Here is a 13,448-nt window from a genome sequence, read left to right on the forward strand (position 1 = left end):
AAGCTGAAGCTGAGAGGATGCTGCACCTTGGTGAGGTGCTGAGGTCCCTGGGTGTGCCCATCTGTTGCTCCATGGAGGCCAAAATCCAAAGCTCAATTAGGGGCTAATTATGGGGCAGTGGTCGTTACCATGTGTTCTGTTAAGCCTGCCATGCTGGAGGGGTGTGTGACTCCCCATTCCCCCTGGGCTCGCTGAGCTCCTTGGATGAAGCTGCTGCCTGTGTGAGCTGAGGGTGCTGAGCACCACCTGGGTTTCCATCCAGGATGTGCCCTTGGCAGCCAGACATTCCCTAGGAGCCAGGAAAACCTTTGACCACCCAGAGAGGCCAAATACCCAGCCCAGCTCAGGGTTGGCTGCCAAACCTCACAGCTGCCAGCTCATCCCAAGGCCTCGGTGCATCACGGAGGTTCTGGCTTGGAAATCCAGCTCCAGGGTGGCTTCAAGGCTTAGAAATCCACCTCCAGGGTGGCTTCAGGGCTCGGAAATTCACCTCCAGGTAGTTTCAGGGCTTGGAAATTCACCTCCAGGGTGGAGGTGAATTTCATCCCCGTGGCTTGGATGTGTCCCTAATGCTGCTCCCCCCCAGCTCCCCATGTCCCATAGCTGCAGGGCAAGGAGGGGCTGCACCCACTCTCTGCTGTGACCTGGATGGGGTGTTCAAACAGCTCCAGGAGCTCGTTGTCCTCCTGTGTGGATTGGGGAGCTAACCCAGGGCTGGGTTCCAGCTCGGGGGAGGTGTCTCCCCTGCTCTCCCAGCCAGGCTCAGCCCAGCCCGAGAGCAGCTCCCTGGCTCCAGGCTCTTATCTCCGCGGGACGAGTGGCATTCCCAGGAAAGGTCAGTGCCGCAAGGACGGCCTGGCTGCTGCCTCCAGCGGGACCTGCTCTGCCTGCCGAGGTGCAGACACCCCTCCTGGGCAGGAAAACTGGGGATTTCTCCCTGAAATAAGCCCAGCACATGCTCCAGGGCAGCAGCCACAAAGGAGCTGTATTGCCATCTGGGGCTCACGGGTGGGCTGGGAGCATCCTCTACACAGCAGTGCTTGGTGCAGGGATGTGTTCAGGGAGAAGTCCTGGGAAGCTCAGCTGGATTTGGGGTTGGGAAAGTTTAGGAGGGTTTTTTTCTCCATTCAAAGAGGCTTTGACCAAGATCAGCCAAGGTGCTGTGAGCAGTTTGGATGGGGCTGAGTGTGTCTGGGCATTCACTCTGTCTCCAGTTTCTTATCTTCCAGGGCAGCCCTGGTCATATTGATAATGGAAAAAAACCAGGCAAACACAGGAGCCTTTTAGGCTCCTGCCACACCTCTGCTACAAGGGAAAACATCTCAAGGACACTACAAGTTCCTTGAAGGTGAAGTTCTGCCCCCTCTGGGACAGCTTTCTTGTCCTACCAAGCAAGGGCCAGGGCGAGGGCCTGGAGGCAGCTGGGCAGGCAGGAGAGGCTGGGGCTGCTTTGTCCTCACAGTGCTGGAAGAGCAGCCTGGGCTCATCTGAGACCTGAGTGTTTCCCAGGGCTTGGTGCCAAGTCCTGAGGCCTTGGTGGCTGCTCCTGGGGTGTCACCATGACCTGAAAGCCTACCCTGAGGCACATGTCACCTGCTTTTCTACTGCCCTCAGCTCTGGGGGTACTGCACAGGGTGTCACAAAGCAGTTGGGGTGTTGCAGGGCTGCTGGGGTGTATTTTGCACCTGGCTGATGTTTCTCCTGGCTGGGTTGGGGTGTCCTGCCCTAAGGACAGGGTACCCAAGCACCTCCTGCTGCCCCTGGGTGCTCTGGGCAGAGGGCTGAGTACCAGGAGTGCCTCCAGGTGCTGCCCCACCATCTCACCCAGGGGGTGGTGTTTTCCCTAGGCTGTGCCCTCATGTGCCCCTTCTTCCCACAGGGCTATCATCACGGTGCTATGCGATGCTCCCTGAAACGTTCCCTCTCAGCTGTGCTCGCAGCCTCCTGCCTGCTCCTGCTCCTCCTCCTCCATGGGGGCACCAGGCAGGAACAGGAGCCCCCGGAGGTGAGTCCCCAACCAGTGATGTCCCTTTGGAGGGGTCACTGGACCATAGTGTAATATAATGTTAAGGGCTTGGAATGGAGCCTAGAGATCATCCAGTGCAACCCCCTGCCCTGGGCAGGGACACCTCCCACCAGAGCAGGTTGCTCAAGGTTTTATCCAACCTAGAATGAATATTGCCAGGGTTGAGGCATCCAGAGCCTCCTCTTGGGGCATCCACAGCCTCCCTGGGGCATCCACAGCCTCCTTGGGACATCCACAGCCTCCCTGGGGCAACTACAGCCTCCTTGGGGCAACCACAGCCTTCCTGTGCCAGTGTCTCACAACCCTCACAGGGAAAACTTCTTCCTAATAGCTAATCTAAATTTCCCTCTTCAAATTTTCTCCCATTCCTCCTTGTCCTGTCCCTGCAGCTCCTAACCAAGAGTCCCTCTGCAGTTTCCCTGGAGCCCCTTCAGCTCCTGGCAGCTTGCTATGATGTCTCCCTTCTCTCCATGCATCCTCCATCCCTTCCTGCCCCCCACTGCCCCCAGCCCCAACTCTGCTTCCTTCCCTGCATGATATCACCCTCAAACCTCAGCTCTGACTTCTCCTTTCCCTGGGATTGCTCTGGACTTCCCTGAATCCAGAAGCTTGGAGGGCAAGACAGGGGTTCCTCCTAGCTTCTGTGTCCCCATGTTGTCATTGCCCCTTGCTCACACTGTCTGTGTGCTCTGGGGTCTGACCTGGCTGCCTGTGGCTCCCATCCAGGTGGAGCTTCGGAGCTTAGCCCCTGACACCATCCTGCAGCTGCTGCAGCCGGAGGGAGCCAAACACATCCTCAGGGACAGGGATGACCTCTCTGCACTCCGCAATGTCTCCTACCACCTCCTCGCTGGCTCCGTGTCACCTCGCAAGAGTGAGTGGCTCCAGGACCCTGCACTCAGCTGTGCTCTGGGTCTGCACATCTGTCCCATCCCAGCATGGACCTGCCCCGTTGCTGCTGCTGCTGCTGGGGTGGGGAGGGGGCTGTGTCCTTCCTGTTGGGCTGGGGGACCTGCCAGCACCCTGTGAGCTCCTCCTCAGCCCTCACTGCTCTGTCTGGGGAGGTGGAGGGTTAGGGGACTAGCCACATGCTGCAAGCATGGTCTGTATTTCTGCACCTTTGGACTGGGGTGATTGCAGGTGTTTTGGATTTTCCAGAGGGGAGAGTGACAGATCCCATCTCCCTGGGGTTGAGGTTCCTGTGGAGATGGTGGAGCTGGACCACCACATAGTGTGGGAGATGCCATTCACATGTAAACCCCACAGCAGGAGCTTAGTGCAGCCCCAGGGGAGGCCATGCTGGAGCCAGAGGTGCAGCACGTGCAGACCAGCAGCAGGAAAAGCTGAACATGGGCAGCCACCCCAGGCCATGAGCAGGGCAGAAGGATGATGCCTCATCCCAGTGTGGGTGTATCTCCAGGAGGATCACAGTAGGGCAGGGTCACACTTCAGGATGTGCAGCCAAGCCAACAAGCCACTCCTGCCCCATATACTCTCTGCACTGTTACTTCCCCAAGTTTGGCTTTTTTAAGGTGTTTTTCCCAAGTATTTCTTCCTCCAAGGAGCTCCTGCCTCCTCATGTGCTCTCTGTGCCATTGGGCCCCTCTGGAGACATTGGGGGCTACAGCCTCAAGGAGGGACTTGACCTTGCACATGGGGCCACAAATAGCACTAACCATGCAGGCTGCTCATGAGGAGAGATTTTTGGAGGCCTCTCCTTGTGTCCTGCAGGGCAGAACCTCCCCGTGGTGCACCCCAGGTCTCCCCTCAGCCTGCTGATGCCTCTCCTTTTCCTCACAGGGTTCCTGGCGGTGGGATTGTCGTCGGTGCGGCGCCCACGCGGCTACTACCTCTCAGCCACACTCCAGTCCCTCTTCAGCCAGTCCACGGAGGAGGAGCTGCAGGAGATGGTGGTGGTGGTGCACCTGGCAGATGAGGATCCCAGCTGGAATGTGCGTGTTGCTGTCAACATCGCCCAGAAGTTCTCCCGGCACATCCTTCTGGGACAACTCCTGCTCATCCATGCTCCCCACGAGCTTTACCCCACCCTGGAAGGTCTCAAGAGGAACTACAACGACCCCGAGGCGCGTGTGAAGTTCCGCTCCAAGCAGAACGTGGACTACGCTTTCCTCCTCGCCTTCGCCGCCAACCTCTCCTCCTACTACCTGATGATTGAGGATGATGTGTGGTGTGCCAAGTCCTTCCTCACAGCCATCCGTAAGGCACTGGATTCCCAGCAAGGCTCCAACTGGGCCACTCTGGAGTTCTCCAAGCTGGGCTACATCGGGAAGCTCTACCGCTCCAGCGACCTCCCTCGCCTGGCTCGCTTCCTCCTGCTCTTCTACCAGGAAATGCCTTGTGACTGGCTGCTGGTTCACTTTCGCCTCCTGCTCACCCAGAAGGACGTGATCCGCTTCAAGCCATCCCTCTTCCAGCACATGGGCCTCTACTCCTCCTTCCAGGGCACCGTCAACCGGCTGGAGGACGATGATTTCCAGGCCGATGCCTTCGACCTTCCGGACAACCCCCCAGCGTCTTTGTACACCAGCATGTCTGTCTTTGAGAACTATGAGCCCCTCAAGGCCTACAGCTCAGCAGAGGGGTATTTCTGGGGGAAATCCCCAGCAGCTGGGAGCACCTTCTCCATCGTGTTCCAGCAGCCAGCGCGTGTCTCCCGCGTCCGGGTGCGCACGGGCTCGGACGAGCGCCGAGGTGACATCCTGCGCTCGGGGGTGCTGGAGCTGGGCCGGCACAGACAGGCTGATGGCAGGGACTGCACTGCCTACATCACAGTGGGCACTTTTGAGAAGGGAACCCTGGAGCAGAGGGGGCTGGAGAGAGGCATTCCCAGCCCCGTGGAGTGCGTGAGGATCCGAGTGACCCAGGGCCAGAGCGAGTGGCTCATCATCCGCAGCATCGACATCTGGACCACAACAGGCTCCTGAGCAGGGCTGGGGCAGGTGCTCAGAGCACTTGGGCTGTGTTCTAAGAGGTCCTTTATTTTTGTCACTCCCCTTTTCAAGAAGAAATTAAATTACTGACTCTTGCTGGTGCTGCCACAGCTCCAGAGGGATGGGAAGCACTGCTCTGGGGCCTGGATGGGGCTGGGAGCAGGGCCCACTTGGATGCTGGTGCTGCCACAGCTCCAGAGGGATGGGAAGCACTGGTGTGGGACATTGATGGGGCTGCGAGCAGGGCCCAGCAGGATACTGGTGCTGCCACAGCTCCAGAGGGATGGGAAGCACTGGTGTGGGACATGGATGGGGCTGGGAGCAGGGCCCACCTGGATGTGTGTGTGCACTTGCAGGGGATGCCTTTGTGAGTAATGGTATGGATATGGGAAGAATCTTGGGAATTCCAGGCTGAGCAACAAACATTTCCTCACAGGGAGGATGCTGTACAGGACAAAGCTGATCAGCTAATTAACCAACCAAGTAATTAACAAACCAAGTAATTAATTGGGCAGTGGCATTTTTTGCAGCCTCTCATCATCCCTTCCCTTTGCTTTCTGATTCACCAACACTGCTGATGTCTAAGTGCATTTTTTCCCCTCCTCTCCTAGCCCCTTTCCAAGCTGTTCCTGAGAGGGATCAGGGAAGGTCAGGGCAGGGGCTGTGCCTCCCTGTGCCAGTGCTGAGCAGGGGGTGATGGGCACCAGATGGACCCACCACACCACTCAGCCCTGCTCACCAGCCCCAGGGGCTCCCACTCAGCCCTGGCACTGCTCCCCTGGCTGCTCATGCCCTGACCCTTCGAACAGCACCACGCCTGCAACCAACACCAAGCTGAGTGGGAGTGTGGAGCTGCCTGAGGGTAGGAAAGCTCTACAGGGAGACCTGGACTGACCCATCAATAGGCTGAGAACTTCAGGAGGGTCAATCAGGCTCAGTGCTGGTCCTGCCCTCGGGACACAACAACCCCCACAGAGCTCCAGGCTGGGGGAGGAGAGGCTGGAGAGGTGTTGGTCACAAAGGACTTGGCAGTGCTGGTGGCAGCAGCTCAGTGTGAGCCAACAGTGTGACCAGATGGCCAAGGAGGCCAAGGGCATCTTGGCCTGGAGCAAGGACAGTGTGGCAGCAGGACTAGGGCAGTGCCTATTCCCCTGGACTGGGCACTGGGGAGGTCACAGCTCAGTGCTGGGGTCAGGTTTGGGCCTGAGCTTGTTCTCCCCAAAGCATGAAGATTTGCAGGATTTATCCACAAATCAGAATCAAAGACTTACAGACTCATTGGTCAGGCATTGGAATGGGTTTTCCCAGGGAGGTGGTGGAATCACCATCCCTCAAGGGGTTTAAGAGGCATCTGGACCTGGCACTGGGTGATATGGGGTAGTGGTTTAGGGGTCACACTGGAGGGGCTGGTAGCCAGTTGTGAGTTGATGATCTTAAAGGTCTCTTCCATGATGATTCTGTGATTCTATACACAGATTTTCCCTCTCTCTCCCTCATGGGGAAATGTCAGTTCCCAGGGACCACACCCTGTGTCCATGAGGGATTCACCCCAAGAGGGAAGATGGGGTTTTGAAAAGGGGGAGAAAGGTCCAGAATTGAGCACCAGGGAGCAAGGATGGGTCAAGGAGACAAGACCTCAGTATAACATGATGCTCTGGGTCCTTTTCAGCACCTTCAACAGGTACACACAGGCCCCCAAAGCGTCTGTTTGGGTTTGTCTGGCAGGATCAGCGTGGACAGCTGAGAAGCTGTTGGCACCAGCACACAGGGCAGTGACCAGAGCCACTCCCAGTTAGGCTATTAGCAATAATCCCTCAGCTTCCAGCAGACAAGGAATTCCCATCAGTTTGGCCTTGCCATGAGAGAGCTCAGAGCAGAGGTCACTAATGTGTGCCAAGCAGGACAGCTCTGGTCTGGCCATGCTCCCAGCCTGGAGCAGCACAGCCACCCTCAGCACATAGCAGTGCCCAAGCACCAAGTGCCACAACCACAGCTCTGGCCTGAGGTCTAGCACCAGCTCTCCTGCTGGGCACTGCCAGGCAGCAGGAGCCCCAGACATGGCGTCATGGGACTTTTCCCTTGAAAAAAAAAAAGCCACCCAGGCAGTAGATCTTTGTCTGCATTTAATACAGAGATGCTACACAATGGACTCCAGTGCCTCTCTGACATTCCCAATGTTCTGTGGGATCAGTGTACACTTTGGTTTCTTCCACACAGCCCAAGTCCAGTCAGAGCTCTCAGAGTGCTCTGAGCAGCACAAGTGACCCTTCCCCAGGGCCCCAATAAGTGTTTCCAGTGCTCCAGGAGAGCCTCTGCACAGTTTTCTTGGACACAAATGCTCCTGCCCACCAAGGGTCACCAACATGGATACAAATGCAAAGGTTCCCTCCAGGATGCTTTTATCCACTGCTAAAGCAGGAAAGGATATAAATGTAAATCAGCCTTTACCTGTTGGACTCTTGTGCAGGTTCTAAATGCTTTTGTGATCCTCTCTGCAGAGAGACAAGCTGCAGGCTCAGTTATGCCTTGGCAAACCTGGATAGACTGTAGTGAGGCATGGAAATCCCTCCATTTACACCAGAAGTGCAGCAGCTGGCAGGAATTCCTTCCTCTTCCTCCCAGTGCTGCACATGTGTCTCAGCACCACAACGCCCAGTTAACACCAGCACACACTGGAGGAGGAGGAAGAGGAAGAGGAGGAGGAGGTGGCTGCTTCATCCTGGAGGAACATCACATAATTTATCCCACATATAAATGATCCTACTGATTTTATCCCAGGAAGGTTCAGCCAGCTCCCAGAGCTCCCTGCTGAGATCCTGTGCTGCAGGGTGAGCTGATAGAGCCCTGGGAGTGGGGTGAGTCCCCCCTGGAGGTGAGTTCCCAACCCATGGCCAAGCTCTGCATGCAGCCACAGGCCAAGGACCAGCACAGCCAGGCAGGGGCAGGAGCCTGTGGGCTGAGAGGGGAAGGGCAAGGGCACAGAACCAGGGAGGTGTTTTGGTTTGTTGCTCTCTATGCCGACAGTAATCCGAGAGGGTTCGAGCTCTCAGTCCAACACCACACGTGTCCCAAGGTGACTGCTGTCTGTCCCAGGAGCAGGACACCTCCCTGTCCCTTGGGAAGTGGTGCTGCACAGCCCAGCAGGGATCTAGCTCAGCATCTTGTGCCGGTCAAACACTGTTTTCCTCTGCTCCTGCACCTGCCGCTTCCAGCGCTGCTGGGCACCCTCCACCCGCTCCAGCACCGTGTTGGCTCTGGCACCAGCTGGGATGGGCACTGCAGCCAGGGAGGGAGTGTCCTGCTGGGAAAGGAAGCGACAGGGATCAGGGAATGCCCAGAACCAAGAGAGGGTGGCAGCTGGACTCTACTGCAACCGAAAGAGGAATTCAAGGCTTGGGTTGCCCTGATGAAGAACCTCATTGTCAGAGCTCCTCAACACATCTCCCCACCATGGAGACCACCATGGGCCCAAATAAAGGTCCCCAGGAGAGGAACTGCACTACAGCTCTGCTGGAAATCCACTGCTTGGAGTCTGCAAGGAACTGCACTGGAATAGGTTGTCCAGGGAGGTGGTGCAGTCACCATCCCTGGAGGTGTTTGAGAGGTGTCTGGATCTGGTGCTGGAGGACATGGGTTAGGGGTTACAGTAGTGACAGGTTAAGGGTTGGATTTGATGATCTTAGAGGTCTCCTCCAATCCTGGTGATTCCATGAAGGAGCTTATCCTGCTGCAACCAGGCAGAGATTGCTATTGGGGATGAGGATCCATCATGGCACACAAGCACCAAGGCCTATCCCAGGGAGTTTACAGTCCAACACACCAGAGTAAGATAAACCTCACCTGATACCTCACCTGATACAGCCTGCACCTGGGACTAACTCTGAATCACTGCTGTGGAACAGGGAGCAAACCCACAAATTTAGGATACAATTCACCTCCTCCTGCAGGACCTTGTGTCAGCAGAGGGAGGTAATGGACTATGCACACTAGAGCAGCTACTCCTCACATCAGCAGGTGGAAGAATTGGGGTTCTTACATCAGCAGACAGAAGAATTGGCCTGAATAGTTTATGCTTACAACAAATGATAAACAGGACAGGCTAATCCAGTGCTGAAATTGCATGAATTTCATGCAGCAAGAAATTTGTCCTCCCCCAAACCAACGTGTGTATACGTGTGAGAGTGAGACAGACAGAGACAGACTCTCTGCTGCTGGGCCCTACTCTTCTTGCCCAAGATCTGTATGCCAGTGTCCCCCCAAAAGATGGGATTTGAATGAAATTCTGCTCTGGGGAGAAGCACAAGGAACAACAGCCTGGATGCAAGAGTGCCCAGCCCCACAGCAGGGTCAAACAGCCCCTCAGAGATGGCTCTTTTTAGTGTCTAGAAGGTGTTTCAGCAAATACTTGAGCCCATCCTTCCCTGGTAGCTCAGCATCAAGTAACCACACCTGGGATACTGCACAACACAACTGTTTGACTTTTGGTTTCCTCTAGACCAAATTGAAGTCACTTGTACCTGACCACCCCATGCCCCAGAGGACAGAGCTCCTCTTGGGCTCTCTACACAGAACCTTGAGTGCTTCTTGTGCTTCAGCATTACCTGCACAGATTTGAGCCTGACTGTTCACCTGTTCTAAGCAGCCAGAGAGCAGCAGTGCTGGTCCCTCGCTGGATCAGAGGGGCCAAGCAGGAGGTCATTGTTCCCTTGTCACCCATTCTCCTGTCCCCCTGTCTGCACTGTGCCTGCAGCCACCCAGGTGCTCCCTGCACCCCTCACCTCGTTCTCCTCCTGGTTGTGCAGGGGTTGGGTGTAAGGGTCTGGCTTGCGGATCAGGGGGTCCACCAGCACGAGGAAGGCCATGTACAGCAGCAGTGCCCCCACCACAGACAGGTAAATGATGATGATCACCTGCAGTTGGGGACAGCAGAGTGGGAAAGGATCAGCAGTGTAGAGAAGAAGCACCAAAAAGGGCAGGAAGGTCCCTTGCAGCTGCCTCAGATATTAGGAAGAAGTTTTTCCTGTGAGGGTGGAGAGACACTGGCACAGGTTGCCCAGGGAGGTTGTGGTTGCCCCAAGGAGGTTGTGGTTGCCCCAGGGAGGCTGTGGCTGCCCCAATCCAGCCAGGCTGAATAAAGCCTTGAGCAACCTGCTCTGGTGGGAGGTGTCCCTGCCCAGGGCAGGGAGTTGGCACTGAATGATCTTTAAGATGATCCTTCCATCCACTGGATGATCTATTCCAACCCCTTAATACTCTATGATTCTCTCATTCTCATTTTGCCCATGAGAAAGTCTCTTGCCCTTGCTGGGAGGCTGATGATGTGCCATCACTGCATGAACCATGCTGAGCATCACCTCACTCTGCCAACTGAGCTCATGTGCTGCACATGAGCCCAACGAGATGAGCCCCTGCTCAGAGGTGCTTGGCTCTGTTACACCCCTCAGCCAGCCTGGGCTCCCCTGCAGTCTGCTCCTCCCTGCCAGGAGCCCTCCCAGCTCAGAGATGCCTCTGGCACTGCCACCTTGTACTTGCTGTGACAGTTGTAATTTCTCTTCCTGGGCTCTACTCCAGGAACTCACTGGTCTGGCTGTGCCTGGACTGGCATGGCAAGGAGGAGAAGGAGGCCCAGGGAGGGACCCCAGTACCTTGATGGTGGTGGTGCTGCGCTCCTCGTACTTGCACTCACACAGCAGACAATAGGCCTCCACGTCATTGCCAGGCACTGGCATGGGCTCCACCACGTGCAGGCAGTTGCTGCAGCACAAACAAAGCACAATCAGCCCCAGGACAAGGTGAAACTAATGCTCTAGGGAAGGACATTGGGGTGACTGTGTGTCCCAGCTTTCCTGTCAGGCTGGTAACACTGATTCGGTTTTCAGAGCTCCCCTCACAGCTCAGCTAGCCCAAAGTCCCTGGGATACACTGTCCAAGGGCCTTCTGCAGGGATCTGATCCAGATGAAAGGGGCTGGAGGGTACACCCCATATCTGCTGAGAGCCCTGAGTTAAGAAACCATCCCAAGTTCCTCAATCTTTGTTTAAGAAACGCCCTTGGCCTGGGTCAAACATCACCCACCAAAGCAGCTCCCTCTGTAAACACACAGGCAGGGAATTGCTTCCTTAGCACAAGCTGGGAGCTCTGAAGTGTTGGTCAGGCTTCAGCCTCAACTCACCAGTCTTTCTGTGACACATTCTTGTTGTAGATGTGGCCGCTGATGTTGCGGTAGGGGGGGCAGATGCACTTGCAGCGAATGTCCTCTGAGCTCTGTGGAACCCAGAGCAGTGGTGTGAGGCACACAGCCCTGCCACCCTCACCACCCCAGGGGCAGGAGAAGGCAAAACCTCCTCTAGGAGAGAGAACATTCCCCTCACATCTTCCTGCACTGCTGCTTTCACAGGCTGAACGTGCCCCGAGCGCCTGTGCCACCTGCAGCATCTCTACCACCACACCCCTTGTCTCTGCAAAGTTCCCCAGACTGAGTTGCTTCCCTGCCACTTGATGCCCACTGTGCCCAGTGCAGGTGACCCACCTTGCTGGCCTGTGCTGGGGCACACAGGAGGCAGCACAGCAGCAGCAGCAGCACCACAGGGCTCACAGCATTCCCGGAGCACTGGGAAAACATCATGGAAGCCTGAGGGAACAAAACCATCCAGGACAGAGGATCTTAGCTGAATGCAGCCACAATGTGTCAGTTTGAGCTTCGTTTTCTGACCCACTTCCCTCTGTTTTGCCCAGTAGAAATTTATCCCTCCCACTTCCCTGTGATCTGCTCAGAAGTAGAAATTTATCCTCCATGTCCTTCTGTTTTACCCAGAAGTAGAAACTTACCCCTTCCCACTTCCCTGTTTTACCCAGAAACAGAAATTTATCCTTCCCACTTTCCTCTGTTTTGCCCAGAAGTTTATCCTTCTCACTTCCCTCTGTTTTACCCTGTAGAAATTTATCCCCCGTGTCCCTCTGTTTTACCCAGAAGCAGAAATTCATCCCTCCCACTTCCCTCTGTTTTGCTCAGAAGTAGAAATTCATCCCTCCCACTTCCCTGTTTTGCCCAGAAGTAGAAAATCATCCCTCCCACTTCCCTCTGTTTTGCCCAGAAGTAGAAATTTATTCCTGAATCACAGCTGATGCCAGTCATTAACTCCTGGAAACTCTTAACACAGCTCCCAAGAAACTATTAGAAGAGCTTCCATCACACATCCAAACTATCAAATATATTCCTGATTTCCTTACAATTTGCCTCCCAGAAAACTTCCTGTTCCTCTCCTGCTGCTGTGGAGCTTTGCCACAGATATTTTGCTGCTGACAGTTCTTCCCAGTGAAAGATACAGAGCCAGGAAAACCACAGAGCAAGTGACCTGTGTCATCAGAATGAAACCATTCCTCATACTCATTTGGCTTCTGAAGGGATCAATGTATTCTCCTCTCAGGGAAAAGGGGTGGAATATTCCTAAGTATCCCAAACTGATTCCTAAACTTCCTTTACCCAAGACACCTGATTTTACACTCATGCCAGGTTGGTAACTTGGTGATTCATTAATGCCTTTGGCTACAGCAGATTGGTTTGGGTTGGACAAGACCTTAAAGATCATCTCAGTCTCATTCCACTCCCATGAGGATGGATAAAGCTTCTCCAGAGACATGTTTGCACAAATCCCTGAGCATATGAATTCATTCTCTGAGACACAAAGGCCAGGTTGGCCTTGGCAAGGCTGATGTTCACCCTTGGAACAGCCTCAGAAAGGTGGAGCAGGTCTTGGGGACCTTGGGACAGCCTGGAACGATCACTTCAGCAGAGGTTTACTCAGGGAATGGAGTTTACACCCTCATCAATCAGGTCCACAGGGCACAGTAATCCCATAGCTCACTCCAGGTACTTCCACTCCATCCCCTCATGGGTCCCCTTGGGATTTACAGCACTGCAATGTTCTGTCACCCTTTGCTTTCTCTTATGTCAACCCTTTAAATGAACCTCATGGATCACAAACACTAACTTCCTGCCTTCTTTATCAACACAAACCAACAGCCACTCCCACACAGCTGCCAAAACCCCTCACAATGCCTTCCAGTCCTATCAGCTAAGCCCAGGATTTACTGGCCCTTTGCACCCCACAAACCTCCTGAGACAATGAGCCCTGCACATCAGGGGTTCAGATCTCCAGCACAGATGTTGGCTGACAGGAGTTATCTGAACTGCACAGTGCACAGTTCCCCATTGTAAGTGGGTTTGGACTTTTGTTCCAGTGTTTAACTCAACAGTGGGGTGTGTCCCTGGAACTGTGTTTCAGCTCAGCTGGATTTGGAACATCTGAACGAGTTATTAATGTTGTTTTTCATAAAAGCAGGGGAAACACGTGATCTGTTATACCTTGTTTCCCAGCAACAGAACGAAGACTTGGAATGACACCTGGATTGGGTTCACTAGCCATGAACTGCAGGATTTCTGAGGTCATACAAAGGAGGATTTACAGGTGG

General features: G+C 54.9%; 2 protein-coding genes across 2 annotated transcripts; one reads left to right on the forward strand and one right to left on the reverse strand.

Annotated features, from left to right (window-relative positions):
- Nucleotides 1-1,897: 1,897 nt before the first annotated feature.
- Nucleotides 1,898-4,971, forward strand: LOC103800029 (alpha-1,3-mannosyl-glycoprotein 4-beta-N-acetylglucosaminyltransferase C-like). Its single transcript, XM_009072390.1, has 3 exons — nucleotides 1,898-2,005; nucleotides 2,753-2,900; nucleotides 3,827-4,971. Exons 1-3 carry the CDS (start codon nucleotides 1,898-1,900, stop codon nucleotides 4,969-4,971), a joined length of 1,401 nt encoding a protein of 466 aa, XP_009070638.1.
- A 3,154-nt stretch (nucleotides 4,972-8,125) lies between these two features.
- TMEM9 (transmembrane protein 9) lies at nucleotides 8,126-11,603 on the reverse strand. The gene is made up of 5 exons (XM_009072391.1): nucleotides 11,506-11,603; nucleotides 11,149-11,240; nucleotides 10,623-10,731; nucleotides 9,756-9,887; nucleotides 8,126-8,275 (listed from the first exon to the last, which is right to left on the reverse strand). The coding sequence occupies exons 1-5, from the start codon at nucleotides 11,599-11,601 to the stop codon at nucleotides 8,126-8,128; spliced, it is 579 nt and encodes a 192-aa protein (XP_009070639.1). The 5' UTR covers nucleotides 11,602-11,603.
- Nucleotides 11,604-13,448: the final 1,845 nt, after the last annotated feature.

Source organism: Acanthisitta chloris, unplaced genomic scaffold, assembly GCF_000695815.1.
Source record: "Acanthisitta chloris isolate BGI_N310 unplaced genomic scaffold, ASM69581v1 scaffold33403, whole genome shotgun sequence".
NCBI lineage: Eukaryota > Metazoa > Chordata > Aves > Passeriformes > Acanthisittidae > Acanthisitta > Acanthisitta chloris.